Below are 20,163 nucleotides of genomic sequence, written 5' to 3'. Positions count from 1 at the left end.
CGCTGACACTGCGTCTGTCAGCCGTCAGCAGAGGAGGTACTTCGAGATCATGGGGGAACCTGGTTTTAGCCCTTCCTCTCCACCATTCCGTGGAAGGGTCTCCCCAGGGAGTTCTTCTCTCGAGAAGTTCTCCGCCCGGCAGGTGACATTCTCGTCTTCGGAGATCTTAAGCCAGAAGAAAGCCGCAAAGTGTGCCATGCGGGCCACTTTGTGGCTGGTTGTCTGGCTTGGATCTCTGGGCATCCTGTTGTGATCCGAGAATTTGTCCAAGGAGAGCTCCAGGACGGTCATGGAAACTTTCCTCCTCTCGGGCACGAGCACCTCGTTTCCCGGCTCTCCAAGTTTCAAACTTGTGGGCAAACTCGATGTTGAAGCATTGAGATGCAGTGACCACGAGGTTCCTCTCGGAAGTCCCAACCATGGATGTTGGCAAGCTCAGACACTCTTCCACCCTTGGGAAGACCTTGTTTTGAGCCCAAGGACAGGGAACGGACAGCTGAGAGGTGGAGAAAGCGAATCACGGTTCGCTCCTCCGTAGGCGCTTGCATCCAGACCCTACAAACCTCCAGCGCCTCAACAACAATAGCCTCGTCAGCCTAGGACATTGGAACCAGCCCCGGCAGCTAAGACAAGGTGTCTAAACAGCAGCCCCTCCTGTCAGAGGCAGGAAGGGCGGGAAGTCCTTCTGGGGAGGCAATAATCCTGAGGGAGCAGCCGAGGCCGCAAACGCTAGGATTGGCAACCCCCCTGCAGGGTCCCCGGTGGGGGATGCCCAAGGTTGCGCGCTCAGGTGGCAGCAGCTCGGGGCCGATTCCTGCACGATCTCCGTGATCAGCCAAGGATATCGCTTCCCGTTCTTTACATCTCTACCGCCGCTGACAGCAAATCCAGTGTTGCTGAGCTCCTATGCCTTGGGATCGGCAAAGGGGCTAGCCCTTCGGGCAGGAATCGAGACCATGCTCTAGAGGAGGCTCTCCAAAAGGTCATCGACGGCTCCCCCCCCCCGGCTTCTTCAGTCAACTCTTTCTTGTAGGAAAGCGTCCGAAGTCTGGAGACCTGTCTCGACCTCTCAGCCCTGGTCAAGTTTGTCGAACAAACTTCGTTCAGCGTGGAACAGCAGAGCCAATCAGGCTAGTAGTGTGAGCACAACTCTTCATGTGCACACTGGAGCTGAAGGACTGGTACTTCCAGACCCCAATCCATCCGTCTTCCAGGAAGTACTTGAAATTCAGCCTAGACAACAGATATACCAGTTCAAGGTATGGTGTTTCGATCTCCCCGCAGCACCGCAGGTGTCCTCCTGAATGTTCGCCCTGTTATCTTCATGGCCACACAAGAGCGGCTTCCGACTCCTTCGCTTTCTGGATGACTGGCTATCCCAGGCAGTCTCGGAATCGACCCTTCCTCAACACCGAGACAAGCTTCTGGGACTTTGCCAAGATCTAGGGATCATGATAATTCTCGGGAAGTCTTCTCTGCTCCCATCTTAACAACTGGGATATCTAGGCATGATTTTAGACTCCAATCTCCAAGCCTTCCCATCAGATGGCAGGATAGCAAGGCTGAGGAGAATCGCAGAACATTTCCTCAGACGAGGAGAGCTTCCAGCCCAATCTTGGTTACGCCTCCTAGGTCACCTTTCCTCCTTGGCCAATCTAGTTCCAACGGCCGCCTCAGGATGAGATCCCTGTGTCGGCAGCCCAAGTCCCGGGTGGAATCAAGACAACGATTCCCCGGACATTCTGGTCCCTTTGGGACCTGCGGAACGAATGGACCTGCATTGATAGTTGACCTATGGAAACCTTTGCAGGGGAATGGATCTTCTCGCCCTTTCCCCTCATTTGATGCTGTTCTCGGACTCGTCAAAACAAAGGGGGGGGGGGGGGTTCCACGTTTTGAATCAGGCCTATGGTCAGAACCACAAGGGTACCTCCACATCAATCTGCTAGTAATGAAGGCCGTAGTCTGGCCCCTCAACATTTCCAACAGACCCTGGCGAGTCACTCCGTGGACGACAACTCCACGGTAGTACCTTTTGTTTCAGCAAGCAGGGAGGTACCTTTTCATATCAATTTTCTCATCTTACAGTGGAGATACTGAGATGAACCGAAGTCCACTCATACCCTATCGGCTCGTTTCATTCCGGACAAGGAATGTGCTCTCCGACAGTCTGAGCAGGACTTCACAGATAGAGAGTACCGAGTGGTCTTCGGTCCCCCTTGGTAGCCAACAGGTCCTGACCTTGTGGACCTGTTTGCTACAGCCTTGAATTTCAAGCTGCCGCTGTACTACTCCCAGTCCCAGACCCCAAGGTACTCTGGCAAGATGCCTTTCTACACGGTGGGACAACATCGACGTCTACATCTTCCCACCGTTCTGTCTGTTGAGAAGGGGGCCAACAAGACCACACTATCGGTCAACCTGTCGATGACTCTGATAGCTCCGCTGCGGCATCATGCCGAGTGGTTCCCGGAACTTCTGCATCTCCTGACGAAACTCCTACAACACGAGCTACTCAAACAACCACACTGCGACATCTACCATAAGCCGTAGCATCGCTTTGGCTTCACGCCTGGAGACCATCCAGCATCCCCTCACAGAGAGAGGCGTTCCGCAACAAGTTGCGGAGTGGATGTCTCGACACCTGCGAAAGTCATCCACAGGGGTCTACCAGGCGAAGTGGAGAAGCTTCTGTGGTTGGTGTTGTGGGAGAGGTACCTCTCCCGTTGATGCCACTATCCCAGCAATAGCGGAGTCATTGTCTATCAGCGGGAGATGATGCTCCTTTGCTCTTGGCGGTGGAAGCCTATCGCTCAGCCTTTAGCCTGGCCTTCAGGCTGAAAGGAATAGACATTTCCTCCTCGCTGGATCTTTCTTCGCTCATATGTAACTACGAACTTACCTGCCCCAGTCGGAAGTGAGACCTTCTCCATGGAACATAGTTCGTGCTCTTAGGGCTCTTAAGAGATCTCCTTGCGAACCATTACGCCAGGCTTCTGGTCGTCACCAGTCTTGGAAGACGGTGCTCCTGCTCGCTCTGGCCTCGGCCAAGCGTGTCAGCGAACGTCATGGTCTCTCGTACGGCGTTGCTCACTCAAGAGGATTGGTGGAGGTAACGTTCAGGTTCGTCCCTGAGTTGGTTACTAGACTCAAAATCTGGGAGTCCCGGACTTTCGGTCGACTCCCTCAGGATTTCGAGTCTCTGTTTTGTAACAGATGACCCAGACCTTCTCCTACTAGGCCCATTAAGGAGTCGGAAGGGTTATCTTAAAGAACAGCTGCAGTTCGTCCTCGCGTGCAAGCCCTGTTTGGGAGCACAGGGAGGACGGAGAGGAGGGTCATCAAGAATGCCTTTTCAGCCTGGACTCAAAGGGTCATCCATCACGCCCTGAATCCAGATCCTCCTCCGTCACGTCACCTTAGGGCACACGATGTCAGAGACATCGCAACGTCCCTGGCCTTCAAGAGAATCTACTCTGTGACGCAGGTGCTACAAGCTGGAGTCTGGAAGCGTCTAATGACCTTCACAGCCCACTACCTGCAGGACGTGACCCACTGGAGCCTCGATACGTCTATCGGCCCTGTGGTGGCGACACAACAGCTGGTCTAACCTCAGGCTCCTTATTGGACAGTTAGCAGAAGGTTGAGGGCATTGTTATCCGGTTTTAGACTGCATGAATGAAAGAAGTATGTCTGGCCCTTACTACTTTCTTCATCCTCCCCTCTCTTGGGGAAAGCAGCATCCTGGGTTCTCTGCATAGCTGACCTCAAACCTCTGCAGGTAAACCATGCTTCCTTGTGTTCCTAGTTTTAAGTTAATACTGTCGCGTCCCCCATACCCTGACGAGGTGGTATTGGGAACGTCCTAGCCTAGAATTCCAGCTAAAGGACTTCAGGTCGACTTCCTAGGACAAGTCACACTTCTTCCCTCCACACACAAGCTTATGTAGGCCGCACATTTCTTGCGTAGCAAGAACTTGCGAGGTGCAGGGACTCTTTTTCTCGAGTGCTGCTCACTCGGATTCTGAGTTCCCTGGTAAGCCAAAGCCAGTAAGGCTGGGGACTTTCCACCCTTCCTATGGGTAAGTCACCCTATGTAAATAGCGTGGTTTGTATTTTGGTTACGGAACAAATGACAAATTCGGAGATAATTTGTATTTTTCCTAACCATACAAACCTTAGCTATTTACACATATTTGCCCGCCAGCCCTGTCCCCCAAGGCAAGTCCTACCTCTAAGTGAAGTGAAGCAGTTCACCGGGGTGTGAGGGGGGAGGGGTAGCTAGCTACCACTCCCCTACCCCCCTGCTAACTAGCGCGGGGGTAATACACCCTCGTTAAATTCTAATGGCTCGTCCTTTCAGCTATGCTGAAAGTAAACCCTATGTAAATAGCTAAGGTTTGTATGGTTAGGGAAAATACAAATTATCTCCTAATTTGTCATATTACATTAAATTTATTTTCCCTGCAGTAGGCTTAAAATGTGATTAAGTATGTGTAATGGTTTATAAGTGTTGAAGAGTTTATAAAAGTTTAAAAGTGGGATAGGAAAACTGCATATACTTTCCCGTCTATCCTTGGACAATGACCCTGCTCACACGCAGACTCCATATGAACGAGAATACAAGGGAGCATAAGGAAACACGGGGAAAAAAAAGTTAACACTAGCTCTAACACTCGGGAAACAAGGTCGTGAGAGATATGAAAAGTTGACCGCACATGTCGTTGGAATAGCATCCTTTCCCCTGGGGTAAACAGAGGAGGTCGAATTAGTTGCCTGACGTACGGTGTCTCTTACACTGGGAGGATGGTGGGCAATTGGGGGGTGTATTTTTTCTGGTCATGGGGTAGCTGAAGCTCCCAGATATCCTAAGAGAGTAGTTCGTGGTAAGCATGTTAGGAAAAGTACAATTTTTGTAGAAATTGTCATAATTATAAAGATGATAAAAATTATAAAAGTAATGAGATAGATATTGTATGCTGTTGATATATTTCCACTTTGCGGTTCCTGGAACAGAAAACCCATGGTAGCCGAGGGATTGCTGTATTTTGTTTCAGAATTTTTTTTTATTGAAATCTGGCCACTTTTAGTCTAATTTATTTAGGATGTTAATAGGAAGTCAAGGATATTTTGAAACCGTTTATCATTTGAAAAAGCTTCTCTTGTAGTAGTAGAAATTCATCTAAATATGAACCATTGAAAAGATACGATAGGAATAAAAGATTTCCATAAATGTTATTTATTTTAAAAGCTATTATCCCAGGAAATATTCCTGCCTGACAAGGTGTTATATGAGACCCACTGAAGCTCGATAGTTTGTAGTAGTGTCTGCAACCTCACCATCCTTGGGAGCTAGGGTTGGTGATTTTGGGAGAGCTTCTAGGCCTACCTGCTGAGTCATCAGCAGTCATTGCCTGGTCCTACTGTAGCTTGATGTAGAGGGGCATTGATGATATGTATTATTTACAAATTTTTCTCTTCCAGGATGGGGGAGCCACGGAGGTGTTGGCTGCGATGGCACAATTATAGCGATTCAGTGACTTCAGCTTTAGAATCTCTGCGATACGACGAGGATTTCCTTGATGTCACAATAGCCTGTGATGGACACTCAATCAGAGCGCACAAATTAGTTCTGTCAGCCTGCAGTGCCTATTTTAAGAAGATCCTGAAGGTTTGTTCAATATAATTGTAATGTGATTTTTGAAGCTTTAGTATTTTAGGAACTTGATTGTTTCAAGGAAATATTTGTACCTGGTAGTTTGTTCTGTAACTGGAATACAAACCTAGGCTATTTTTTAGGGGTATTTCTGCGTAGCTGAAATGATGAGTCATTAAAATTTAGCAAGGGTTAACTACCAATACCGTTAGTTAGCAGGGGTAGCTTGCTACCGCTCCCACTCACACATCGGTGATTTAGCTCACTTTGCTTTTGGCTCGGATGGTGTACGGTCGTTCCATTCCTCATCCTTCGCCGTTATTTGGACTGCCATTAATTCTATTTTGCTTTTTCTGTGTTAGTGTGTATGTGTTGACTTCTGCAAACATGCTCACCTACCTTGGACTTGATGGCCGGCCCTGCGGAACCTATATGTCGGCAGTGAAGACCGATCACCACACCCTTTGTCCCATCTACAGAGGTCAACAGTGTGATATCAACAACCAGTGTAGTGAGTGTCGGGAGTGGTCTGCTTTCCAAGTGGGAGAAGTTTTGGCAACGGCAGAAGAAGAAGTCTAAAGCGGGATATTTTTCCTTTGAAGGGGGGAAAACCCAAGGCCTCTTTTGTCTCCCGACCTTCCTCCGAAAAGCTCCTACTTGTTTGGTCTCTTCCGAGAGAGACTATTAGTAGCGTAGACCCTTTTAATTTTGGCCAACCCCGGTCCTTGGGAGATGGTGTTGCTTCCCTTAGCGAAACTCCCCCACCTTTCCTCCTTGGTGAGGCCTTGTCTATGTCTTCTGTATTACAGGTATGGTCATCCTTGGGGCTTCCGTGTCCGCCCTCCAAGGACTCCTGCTGCAGCTCATCCTCCAGGGTGCAAGTGTGCATCCGTCGTTGTCGACTTCGGAGGTAGATCCTCTTGCGCTCGTTGACGTAGTGGTGTCAGAGGTGTCTTCTGTGGTTTCTGCCGACACCCCTGCCCCTCCAGACTCTCCAGCTGTTGCTGCCAACTTAGATTACCCCGGTCCAGATCATCCATTGAGGGGGAAACTTGGTCCTACGTCTGTCTCTCCTGCAAGTGTTTCTCCCCCTTGAGGGAGTTCACTCATAGGGACTCCTCCTCAGAGGAATGCTGCTGCTCATGGTCAGCTTGCTGATCCAACGGCCCCTAGAGGGCGTCTCCGTCGCAGAGCTCGCCCGCCGCTTAGCCTGAGAGGTCATCCTTCACCACCGGTGAAAAGGCGTCTCTTCGGCACTTCAGCCTCATCATCGCAGCCGTCCCACCGCGTAGGAGTCTCCGCTTCAGTCGTCTCTTGGCCCTCGACCTTTGCCCGTTCCTGGACCTTCTCCCGACGACGCTACTGGTAAGTCCTCAGACTTTGGTCCTGGACCCTTCTGTAGATCGTTAGCGATCTCCATCGGTGGATGTTCGCCGTTCCAAAGGGCACATCCCTGGTCCTGTGCTACCTGCTGACCTACCATCACTATTACTGGTCCCGGTACAGCCTCCTGAGGCCTTATCTAAGCGTATACCTACGCGGCAATGCTCTTCAGCTTGCCAGCTCCTTGCAGTGCACCAGGGCTCACAAACATCTCGTCAGCGCCAGCCTGCTCCGTCACTCTTTACAGAGCGCCCACCCCCTCCAGCTCGTCAGCTCTCTACAACACTTTGGCACGTGTCTTCACCTGCTCGCCCTCAGCGCTTTACAGCACAACAGAGCTCACCGAGACCTGTGTGCGCACACATGCAACTTTGGTTTCCTGCCCGTCAACGCTCTCCTAAACAACAGCTACAGCCTGCGCCCCAGTGATCTCTTATGCGCCAACGCTCCCCTATGCGGCATCACTCGCTCGCGCCAACAATTGCCCGCGCGCCATTAAACTCCTGTGCGCGCTCGCCAGCTCTCTCCTACACGCCAGTGTCTCCCACGCGCGTTTGCTAGCTCTCTCCTACACGCCGGTGTCTCCAGCGCGCCAGCTCTCACCCTTGTGCCAGCACTCGCCCGCGCGCCAGCGCTCACCTGCACATTCACGCTGTAATCAGGAACAGCACATTGACAGGTCACCATTGCCTCATTTCCCACCCCGCAAACGCCTTTCAGCGCTTCCTCCGGGGAAAGGGGAACAGGTCTCTACAGAAGGGTTCAGGATCCCAAAACTACCTTCCTCGGGGCCGAACCCTGGACAACTTATGTGATTTGTCTTGGATATTGCGTCTCGTTAATAACATCTCTCCCTCCCCTGACCTGGAATCCAGTGTCTATAGACTCCTTTGCCATGGGATCAGCAAAGGGGCTGACCCTTCGGGCAGAAGTCCAGACGCTGGTGAAGAAGGGCGCTCTCAAGGAGGTCCTGAACGGGTCCCCAGGCTTCCTTAATTGACTTTCTTGTAAAAAAAGGCTTCTGGAGGGTGGAGATCAGTCATCCACCTCTCAGCTCTGAACAAGTTCGTCAAACAAACTCCTTTCAGCATGGAGACTGCAGACAATGTCAGACTAGCGGTAAGACCACAGGACTTCATGTGCACACTGGACCTAAAGGACGCATACTTCCAGATCCCAGTCCATCCGTCTTCACGGAAGTACTTGAGATTCAACCTAGACAGCAGGAAATACCAGTTCAAGGTGCTGTGCTTCGGTCTTTTCACAGCACCTCAAGTTTTCACCCGAGTGTTTGCCTTAGTGTCATCTTGGGCACACAGGATTGGCATCCGTCTCCTTTGTAATCTGGACAACTGGCTAATCCTAGCAGACTGTGTCAACCCTTCTTAAACATCGAGACAAACTTCTGAGGCTTTGCCAAGATCTGGGGATCATGGTAAATCTTGAGAAATCCTCCCTGCTTCCTACGCAGAGACTGGTATACCTAGGCATGAAAATAGACACCAATCTCCACAAAGCCTTCCCATCACTCGACAGAATAGCAAGGCTGAGGAAGGTCGCAAGACACTTTCTCAGACAAGAAGAACTTCCAGCCCAGACGTGGTTACGTCTCCTCGGTCACCTTTCATCACTGGTCCGTCTAGTTCCCAATGGCCGCCTCAGGATGAGATCTCTCCAGTGGCGACTCAAGCCTCGGTGGAATCAGACTCGATTCCCCGGACACCCAGATCCCCATGGGATCAGCAGAACAGACAGACCTCGAGTGGTTGGTGGCAGACGAGAATCTATGCAAGGTAGTGGATCTTCTCGTCCTCCTCCCGGATTTGATGCTGTTCTCAGACTCTTAAAAAAAAAAGGGTGGGGGCTCACGTGCTGCACCACACGACTTGAGGCCTCTGGTCAGAGTCAGAAGAGTACCTCCACATGAATCTCTTAGAGATGAAGGCCATCTTTCTAGCCCTTCATCAGTTCCAACAGTACCTGGCGGGCCACTCAGTGGTAGTGATAAGCGATTCCTCGCCTGTTGCCAACTTTGCCTTGGGTGTTTGCGAGGTTCTACTTTTGCCCTCCGGACTGCCTCCTGCTGATGATGAGCCATCTAGTCATCCTGTGGCATTGTCGTCTCCTAATTTACAGACCTTTGTTTCTCCCCTTGGGAGTATTTCTAGCCCGCTGGCTAACCTCCTTCCTATGGCTGCTTTAGACGGTTTCCTGGTGGGCGGTGCTTCATCTGATCATCGATCGCAGGGATGAGGCTCATCACCTAGTCTTCCTGGTCGGTCAGGATGTTGTTCGTGACAATCCAATGATGAGATCAATTTATTCTGATCAATAATCGCAGGAGCGAGACTCATTTCGTCTTCGGTCAGGATGTCGTTCGCAACAATTCGATGTTGAATTAGGAGATAAAAGTTATCACAATCTCAATGTTCTCCTTTACGAAGGCGTTCCAATTCTAGGGCTTCCTGCTCGTGAGACTGAAGGTTTTCACGGTCTAGTAAGAGTTCAAGATCGCGATATATATGCTCAGGATCACAAGATTTAAGCTCGTGTTCACGAGTATCATTCTCGCATTCACGAGCTAAATGATCTGCCACAATTTAGATGTTCATGTTCACGCTCTCGACATTCTTAAATACGGGATGATGCTCACCTTCACGAGATCGTTGTTCACGTTCACGAGATCATTGTTCACGTTCACGGGGCCTGCGTTCACGTTTGCGAAGGCGCTGCCCATGTGGAAGAGACACTAGATGCTCCCAACGCTCCTGTTCACAAGTTAGTTGTTCACGTTCTCAAGCAAAACGTTCATGGTCACGAGCGAAATGCTCACAGTCACGAACGGAACACTTACGATCACGAACGAGACGCTCACGTTCAAGTGCAGGACGTTTTAAGCTCTCTTCTTCCAGACAACCTCCGACCGTTAAAGGACATTCTACTGACCAATCCTCCTTTCTGTTTACGGCCTGGGAAGGTTTTGCTAATCGATCGCTGACACTAATGCGTTCAACCGAATCGAAGCGCTCCCTAACGCTTCCAGTTGCTCAGCTTTTGAGGCCTCTATCTTCGCCTGTGGCGAGTGTTAGTTGCCCTCCCACACAGGCTTCCGTTGTATTGTTCCACCAGTCTCGGACCCTCATGCTCTATGGCAAGATGCATTCCAACAATGGTGGGACAACATCGACGTTCACGCCTTTCCCTCGTTCTGTCTGATAGGGAGAGTGCTCAACTAAATCAGTATGTCCAACAATCTACTGATGACCCTCATAGCACCGCTTTTGCATCAGGCAGAGTGGTTCCTGAACCTTCAGCAACTTCTTGTAGATCTCCCGATAGAACTACCCCCATGACCAGATCTACTCAAACAACCACATGCGTAAATTTTTCACAGGACGGTTCCATCTCTACGGCTTCACGCCTGGAGACTATCCAGCAGCTCCTCTCAGAGAGGTTTCTCATAACAAGCAGCGAAATGGATGTTTGGTCACTTACAACAGTTACTTTGCCTCTCTATATCCGGCAAAATGGAACTTCTTTTGTGGTTGGTGTAGTGGCAGGGATATTTCTCCCCTCGATACATCTATTCCCATAATAACGGAATTTTATACAGTGAGACCTCGATTATCGCGATAGTTAGATTACAGAGACAGCTGCGATAATAAAAAATTCGCGAATAAATGGTACTCTACTAGGATGGGCTAGCTTCTAACCTAAAAGGTCACTGTCCCTTGCCGCGAGCGGGTACCCGAGCTGATGATTAACTCAGTAAATACTGCCTAATTATTTTAATTTGGTTTCTACAACAGTTTATAATCATATGTACAATGTACAGAACATTTGCACACATGTACACTATGTACTGAACATAGTGAGGTTACAGCACATTATTATGCTAAGGTAAAGATTACCGAGTCGTCATTATCCCCTTACTATTCTGTACAGTATAGCAAAAGTTATTCCTATCTAGTAATACTGTACTGCAACCTAATACTGATACTGTAATATATGTACAGTAATATTACTACAGTACAGCTTAACTGTACTTACTGTAAATGTTCGGTGTTTTCGTTCAGACAACTGTAGCGTACGCCGCTACTCTAGAAGCATGATGCAACTTATGTGTTGTCTCTTTGTATGTTATCTGTGCTTTCTTAAACAGAAATACAGCTTATTTTATAAATTAAAAACTTAAATATCTCGATAAAAATTGTTTCTTTTAAATAAATAAGAAAAAACTGTGCATTCAATCACTTTTCAACAGCTGATTCTCTCTCTCTCTCTCTCTCTCTCTCTCTCTCTCTCTCTCTCTCTCTCTCTCTCTCTCTCTCATATTCGATTTTGTTTCGGAAGCATTATTGTATTCTAGAAAATTATAATTATTTAAATAGTTAATTGAGCTTTAATAAAACATTTACCGTATATTACCGTGTAGAGGACGACCCAAAGTAAATGACGAACCCCAAAGTTCCCTTTAAAAAAAAAGCGTTTTTATCATATACAGTACTCCATATAATGGCCGGACGGCCATTTCAAGGCCAGCCTGTTACTACACTTTCTTTATAAATATTTTATCACACATATGATCTTTGCTAAAAGCTCTTAATATCATTGGTTATCACTTGCATGTGTAAATGCATTCGTTAGTTCGTCATGATCGGCAATGAAACGTAAATAAAAAAATTTCTGTTTTAAGCGGCGTTTTTAAGAAAAACATGGCATAGAATCGCTCTTTTTTCAATATTAAACTTACCCGATAATCATGTAGCTGTCAACTCTGTTGCCCGACAGAATTCTACGGAAGGGATACGCCAGCGATCGCTATACAAGAGGGGGGTGTACTCACAAGCGCCACCTGTGGCCAGGTACTGCAGTACTTCTTGTTGACACCACTTCAATTTTTCCTCTGTCGTGCTTCCGGCAAGACGTTCATGGATACGCTTATAATTTTGGAGTCTTGTTCACGGTTTTTGGTGAAGTATTGCTCTAAGATTTCAGCTTTCGCTATTCAGGAAGTTCTATTATTAGCTTAGCTAGCTTTTGGAATTAATTTGATTAATTATGGTGACGAAGAGAGTATGAACTCTCTTTCACCTTTAAATGGCCGACCCTTCCCTTAGACCGAAGTGTTGGTGTCTAAGAGAGTATAGACTCTCTTTCTTAATTTTGCTTAACAAAAGTTATAGATTTATTTTATATCTCTCCGCCTTTTATAGGCCTCTTCGATTAACTTCCTTTTATTATAAAATTATTAAAATTAATTTTTATATTTGTTTATATTCGACCTTTCCTAATAGTAGGCGGTCTTTTCTTGTACCGAAGTTAATTAACATTGAGCCCGTCATTTCGGTTTTACCTGTTAACATATTATGCTATTTTAATGTTTTTGAAAGAATTTCTTTGATAGTCTCGTACTGTTTCAAAGTTGAACTAACGTTTTGTTTTGTCTCTGCAGTTGTTGACGTTCAGAACGTTCAACTTGCGCTCTATCGTTACGATAGAGAGAGAATTTTCACGGTGTCACGTTGCAGTAAGAGTAAACCGTTTATAACGTTTTGTTCATTCTTTCTTAGCTTAATGGTTTTAATTCTAATAAAGGAACTTTTTATTTGGGAAATCTTTCAGTTTTTTTCCTTTAACAATAATATGTTTTAACGAGTATATATGATTGGGCTCTTCTCTCAGGTTCTAAGTCTAGAGAGAGAGAGAGAGAGAGAGATAGAGACGGAGGGAGAGAGAGCTGGATAAACGTTTCGTTCAAGCGAGTAACGTTGTTATCGTTTTTGCTCTTCTCCCTAGTCTCTTTAGGGGAAGAAGGTAAACGTTTCTAGAGTTTATTCTTGTTCTCAAGCTTTATGCGGTGAGAGATTTTAAACGTAGTTTATTTGATCTAGTGTTTAGTCTCTTTCCAGCCACTGAATTATTTATCTTTCATTAGATTTTTCTGTTACATTGTAATTCTGTTTTCGCAATTACTAACTTTTAAAGAAGGATAGAATTGCGTGTTTCAGGTACAAACCACTTAAAGTTTCGAGTTCAGTGAAATAAGTGCAAACAGAAATTCAAAAGTGATAAGTGATTAGCGCAAAGTGTGTCAGTGTTGTGCGTGAGGGTACTTCTTGCGTGCCAGTCGTCCTCCCAGTCCGGGACCTCTTGCAAGCTCCCAAGCCCAGGGGAGAAGCAATGTCGAAGGGCAAAAGGGTTCGGCAGGCCTTGATCGGCGCACAGAAGTATCCTCGGTGGTTGCGGGCGTGTCTTACAGAGACCGTCACTCCCACCCGCAGACGATTGAGCCCTTATTTTACTCGTCTGCAGAAGAAATTTCGGGGAGATAACGCTGGACTCAGGTCTCAAGACCTCTTAAACGTAAAGTCCAGACCTCTAGAGTTCAACAACCCGGATGCAGTCATTGGGTTAGCTCTGACTCTCCGCAGTCATCAGGTGACTGCACACCTCCTAAGAGAGGTAAGGTGATGCCGCAACAGACCTCATCTTCTGTTAAGGCTTTGCCTCAGCAGACCTTAGCGTCTGCCGACCCCAAGATGACTTTGCTGCAGTCCATGCAGTCACAGCTTGCGGTCTTAATGCGTGAGTGTCAGGCTGAGAAGGTTACACCTCCTCCTGCGATCGCTCCGCCTCACCGCAGTCCAGTCTGCCAGGCGTACGATGTTGAGGTTCCTCAGGATACCTTACCGCGTACTGAGTTGCCAGTTACCAGCGGTGTGCAGCAACCTCCGCCTTCCTTAAGGCAACCTCAGCAATGGGAGCAGGAATCTTATGCCTTACTTCCTCCGCTTCCGCTTGCGGTTCCACCAGCGAGGCAACAATCTCTTGAGGTACGACAACCTCTTCCATCAATGAGGCAGCCACCTCAGCACTCGCTGCAGCTTAGGCTAGCACCTCAGGAACCTCAACTCGCGAGACAAGAACTGCGTTCTGCGCAGCCGCTACCTCAACTCTCGCAGCTCACACCTCAGGAACCTTAACTCGTTCCTCAGGAACCTGCTACTGCGCATCCGCAACCCTTACAGCAAGCGCAACTCTTGAGGCAGCAACCTCATGCTATGAGTCAGCCACCTCAACGCATGCATCTGCCACTTTCTCCTCAACTTGAGCCTCTTCCCATTCAACTTGGAAATAACACCTCATTACTTTCATAACTTGCATTTGTAATCATATACATGTATGCCTACACAAACATTATGATAATGGAGGTTATTTGTATTACTTATATAAAAATATATATGTATTCCTTGCAATATATTTTTAACAATATCGCAAAATATGGCAAAAATATCTTCAAAACAAAAATGAATCATGAGTTATGAATGTAAGGTAAATATTATGTTGATATTAAAACCCCATGCAAGCATGCATGAAGTAATGCAGTGTTGCCAACAGGGCGAGTTTCCCTTTCCTGAGGTGAAGTAGATTATAGTACATTTAGTGTAGCTTAATTCTACGATTATCATGCCGGCTATCAAATTCATCAACAAAACAGCCTAAATCAATTCCCTCGGCACGTGCACTTTCAATGGACGGTAATGCGATATTACTCACTCTAGCACTGGTCATGGAATTTCTGAGAAATGTTACACGCCATGCAACACGCTCTGCTTACCTTACAGCATGCTCTACATACAGCATGCTCTGCATACAGCATGCTCTGCATACAACATGCTCTGCATACAGCATGCTCTGCATTCAGCATGCTCTGCATACAACATGCTCTACATACAGCATGCTCTGCATACAGCATGCTCTGCATACAACATGCTCTGCATACAGCATGCTCTGCATTTAGCATGCTCTGCATACAACATGCTCTGCATACAGCATGCTCTGCATACAGCATGCTCTGCATTCAGCATGCTCTGCATACAGCATGCTCTGCATACAACATGCTCTGCATACCTTACCGCATGCTTCTCAGTCACACATCTTTGGTTGTTGCCAACTCACTAGACTGTCAAGCAGTTTCATAACGTTGCCTTCTAGTCTGCTGCTTTTGCACCATTGAAACCCTCACTGAGAGAACTTAGCTTTTCTCGGATATGGTCCCTGTAGATGAGAAAGTGCTTTTCTCCCTCCTTCTGATATTCCCTTGAGGACTCTGTCATTTGGAGAGGAGCCTTTAGCTGCGTAGCCTCCTATGGACTTTTATTTAAGCATAACATGCTTCCAGGGAAGGTAATGGTTCCACTTCAGTCACTAACCCCGTCTGTTACCACACCTGCTCCCATAGACCTTGAGCTGTGTTGCAAGACATGCAGTCCAAGCTTAGTCCTTGTTAAAGGATTTTTTGTTTACGGAGTCAGTGTGTCACTGGGAAGACGTTCAACAACCAGCAGAAGTGACTTGTTGTGACGCAGTGCGGCAACCTCAGCAACCCGATAAGGAGTTGTCTGTACGACCCAGACAGTCTAGACAGCTTCGGGTTGTCACTGTACTTCCTCGCTTCCCCATGGTTGACAGTTCACAGACTGTGCAGCAGTACCATGATCTTGTGTCCGGCTCCGTCAGACGACTGGCTTTTAAGAGCTCCCACAAGTCGTCGCTGTCTGGAGATTCTCAGATGGACTATGGATCTGACCAAGGAACTGGGCCTCCTGGTCAATTTTGAGGAGTCTCAGCTCATCCCATCCCAGACCATTGTCTCCCTGGGTATGGATCTTCAGAGTCGAGCTTTTCGGGCTTTTCCGTCGGCCCCAAGGATCTTCCAAGCCCTAGAATGCATCCAGAGCATGCTGAGAAGGAACCGATGCTCAGTCAGGTAGTGGATGAGTCTAACAGGGACACTTTCATCGCTGGCCCTGTTCATCGTGTTAGGGAGACTCCACCTCCCCCCCTTCAGTATCATCTAGCTGCTCACTGGATAAAGGACATGACGCTAGAGACGGTCTCAGTTCCTGTTTCCGAAGAGAGGAGGTCTTCTCTCGCGTGGTGTAAGAACAGCTTTCTTCTCAAGGAAGTCTACCTTTGGCTGTTCAGAAACCCGACCGCCGTCTCCTCTCGGACACATCAGACACGGGCTGGGGTGCGACTTTGGACGGACAGGAATGCTCGGGAACATGGAATCAGGAGCAAAGGACACTTCACATCAATTGCAAGGAGTTGTTGGCGGTTCTTCTGGCCTTGATAAACTTCAAGTCCCTCCAGCTTAACAAGGTGGTGGAGGTGGACTCTGACAACACCACAGCCCTGGCTTACATCTTCAAGCAGGGAGGGACTCTTTCGTGAAGTTGTTCTAGATCGCAAGGGACCTCCTCATCTGGTCTAAAGATCGAAAGCTCACGCTGGTAACGAGGTTCATTCAGGGCGGTATGAATGTCATGGCAGATCACCTCAGCCGGAAGGGTCAGGTCATCCCCACAGAGTGGACCCTTCACAAGAATGTTTGCAGCAGACTTTGGGCCCTGTGGGGTCAGCCAACCATAGATCTGTTCGCTACCTCGATAACCTAGAGACTCCTGTTGTATTGTTCTCCGATTCCAGACCCAGCAGCAGTTCACGTGGATGCTTTTCTGCTGGATTGGTTCCATCTCGACCTGTATGCATTCCCGCCGTTCAAGATTGTCAACAGGGTACTTCAGAAGTTCTCCTCTCGCAAAGGGACACGGCTGACGTTGGTTGGCTCCGCTCTGGCCCGCGAGAGAATGGTTCTTAGAGGTACTGCAATGGCTGGTCGACATTCCCAGGACTCTTCCTCTAGGAGTGAACCTTCTACGTCTACCTCACGTAAAGAAGGTACACCCAAACCTCCACGCTCTTCGTCTGACTGCCTTCAGACTTTCGAAAGACTCTCAAGAGCTAGGGGCTTTTCGAAGGAGGCAGCCAGAGCGATTGCCAAAGCAAGGAGAACATCCACTCTCAGAATCTATCAGTCTCAAGGGGAAGTCTTCCGTAGCTGGTACAAGACCAATGCAGTTTCCTCAACCAGTACCACTGTAACCCAGATTGCTGACTTCCTGTTATATCTAAGGAAAGTAAGATCCCTTTCAGCTCCTACGATCAAGGGTTACAGAAGTATGTTGGCAGCGGTTTTCCGCCACAGAGGCTTGGATCTTTCCACCAACAAAGATCTACAGGACCTCCCTAGGTCTTTTGAGACCTCAAAGGAACGTCGGTTGTCCACTCCAGGCTGGAATCTAGACGTGGTCCTAAGGTTCCTTATGTCATCAAGATTTGAACCTCTCCAATCAGCCTCTTTTTAGGACCTCACATTAAAAACTCTTTTCCTCGTGTGCTTGACAACAGCTAAAAGAGTAAGTGAGATCCACGCCTTCAGCAGGATCATTGTTTTCACATCTGAAACGGCTACATGTTCCTTGCAGCTCGGTTTTTACTAAACGAGCTTCCTTCACGTCCTTGGCCTAAGTCGTTCGAGATCCCAAGCCTGTACAACTTGGTGGGGAATGAACTGGAGAGAGTACTTTGCCCAGTTAGAGCTCTCTCTCTCTCTCTCTCTCTCTCTCTCTCTCTCTCTCTCTCTCTCTCTCTCTCTCTCTCTCTCTCTCTCTCTCAAAATATTGTGCATCGGCAGTAGCATGCCTTAATAATAAAGGTTGAGGTTGACGACGGACTAACCAGGGTTGATCAGCAGATTTGAAGGTAAACAATGCATACGATTATAAATGCGATACTAAAATGTGAATATTACTTGCATTATTATTGGATACAGTTAAGTGAAACACCAGGGAGAGAGAAAGACGAAACAATATGACAAACGAGACGAAACAGGGAGGCTGTAGCACATTCCATCGGCCAAATCTAAACTAAATCAAAGAAATTAGCGAAATCAATGAATTTGGGAAATGTGTGAAGATGGAATGAAAAATAGGAATGGGAATACGTGGAATGAGGGATAAGAAAGGCGTTTAGAATAATTAATATGATTAAAATGACGAATGAATGCTAGAAAAGAGAAGACCCTGTCTCTGGGTAGGTTGCCACCTCGCACCAAAAAGTTTAATTGGCTACCTTCCAGCTTTACCGAAAGAATATCCATTTACAAATAACTCCAGGTTTGTATTAGTTAGGGAAAAATACAAATTAACTACGAATTTGTCATATCAAGACTTATGATTAACACCATATTTATTACTAGGGGATGGTGTAGTTTGAAGATTAAATCTAAAAGGTGGCCAGAGTTAGGAAAAGTCTTGTACTTAATGAATGAATGACTTTGCCAGTGAATAATGATCAAGTATTAACAAATATTTTGTATGCTTAGATTCATTGAAGCAAAATTATAGATGCACCATTCCATGCAAGGACTTTATTATATGGATTGTTGATATAGCAAGTTTTGACCGTAATGATGTAACATGCCATTTCAAATGCTCTTGGCTAAAGTGCAGTACCTTCAGCATATATGCTTTGGTGTGAATAATGTACAGTAAGTCTAAACAGTTGAGTTAACCCTTTTACCCCCAAAGGACGTATTGGTACGTTTCACAAAAGCCATCCCTTTACCCCCATGGACGTACTGGTACGTCCTTGCAAAAAAAGGCTATAAAGATTATTTTTTTCATTTTTTTGATATTTTTTTTTTGAAAAAATTCAGGCATTTTCCAAGAGAATGAGACCGACCTGACCTCTCTATGACAAAAATTAAGGCTGTTAGAGCAATTTAAAAAAGATATACTGCAAAATGTGCTGGGAAAAAAATAACCCCTTGGGGGTTAAGGGTTGGAAATTTCCAAATAGCCTGGGGGTTAAAGGGTTAATATCAGTACACTGTTGATGTCCCAATACCATAGAAACTTCCTCAGCCATATAGTCTTATCATTCTAATGCATTCAGTAGGGGGATATACTGTATTGGAATTTATATACTGTTATTTCATAAAATCAGTATATTTGTTTTACATCTCGGTTTGTTTGCTGTCTTTATACAGTATATTATCAGTGTATTAAGATTGTTTGCTCAATTTTGCTAACTTGAACTTTCTACCACTTTTCAGGATCATCCCTGTGATCACCCTATTATTATATTAGACGGATTAGGCTGGCAGGTCATAGTGTCCCTGCTGCATTTCATGTACTGCGGTGAAGTTGTGGTCGAAGAGGAACTCCTTCCAAGTCTTCTGAATGCTGCTACAAATCTTAATGTCACAGGTCTTACACATGTAACTTCTGCGATAATTAGTGCTCAGGTAGGCATTCTGTCAGTTGAAGTATTATGCAATTTAATTTGTTTTTCCAGTTTAAGAGTAATGGATCTTTTGAGGGATTTTTCTGCGAACTGTGATTTGTTGCGTTGACTACTGTATCAAGAATTTCAGTTATGAGGGGACAATTTTTATCTCTAAAGGTAAAATGCAGTATCACTAGTCCACTTTTTCTCCTGTCATTACTATGCATTCAATCGAACTCCTCTCAATGTGAAAGAGTTTGAATTAAGCGCATTAATTACAGAGTTAAATATTGTATGTTGGGTAGTTGAATGAGTGTACTCTATGCTGAATGGTATTTAAGGGGGAAGGGATAAGTGATAGTATTATCTCATTGACTTGTATTTAAGGGGCTGGATTCATGATCTCATTACCAGTGTAACATAAAATTAAGTTGTACAAATACATTAGTCCAGCATCTAATTAGTTTAGTAAACCCATGGATTTGGCAATTAAATAAGCACATTACTGTATGAATAAAATGGCCAATTCAGCACTTTTTCACCAGTCGTCATATTGCAAAAAGGTCTAAAAATAGCTGTTGTTAGCTATAATTTTGTACTGCCAAGTGTAGTGTTGTATTATTATTAATACTAGCCAAACTAAAACCCTGGTTGGAAAAGCAGAATGCTACAAACCCAAGGGCACCAACAGTGAAAGAAGCCCAGTGAGAAAAGGAAATAGCAAATAAACTACTATACAGTACAAGTAATAAATAAAAAATTTTAAGATCACTAACATTATACAGTATATTTTTACTTCTACGCAACATTCATAATGGGATTATAAATTTAATAATTTATTCTGGCAAAAATACATACCATCCTTTACATAGCAAGGCTTATCAGCAAAGCTGGAGTATAATGACATTAAACTTAAAGGTGGCCTATAGTTTCCGGTCGGTAGTGGGGAAGCCTCACCCCCGTGCTTGCTCAGTGAGCACTCATTC

General features: G+C 46.3%; 1 protein-coding gene across 2 annotated transcripts in view; it reads left to right on the top strand.

Annotated features, from left to right (window-relative positions):
* LOC137648736 (protein abrupt-like) overlaps positions 1 to 20,163 on the top strand; it is a 322,135-nt gene that overhangs the window by 280,191 nt on the left and 21,781 nt on the right. For both annotated transcript variants that reach the window (XM_068381806.1, XM_068381805.1), the window contains exons 6-7: positions 5,485 to 5,671; positions 19,005 to 19,196. In XM_068381806.1, coding sequence (XP_068237907.1) covers positions 5,485 to 5,671; positions 19,005 to 19,196 — 379 coding nt within the window. The remainder of the gene's footprint in view (positions 1 to 5,484; positions 5,672 to 19,004; positions 19,197 to 20,163) is intronic.

Source organism: Palaemon carinicauda, chromosome 10 (genome assembly GCF_036898095.1).
Source record: "Palaemon carinicauda isolate YSFRI2023 chromosome 10, ASM3689809v2, whole genome shotgun sequence".
Classification (NCBI taxonomy): Eukaryota; Metazoa; Arthropoda; class Malacostraca; order Decapoda; family Palaemonidae; genus Palaemon; species Palaemon carinicauda.
This window is presented reverse-complemented; position numbering and strand designations above follow the sequence as displayed.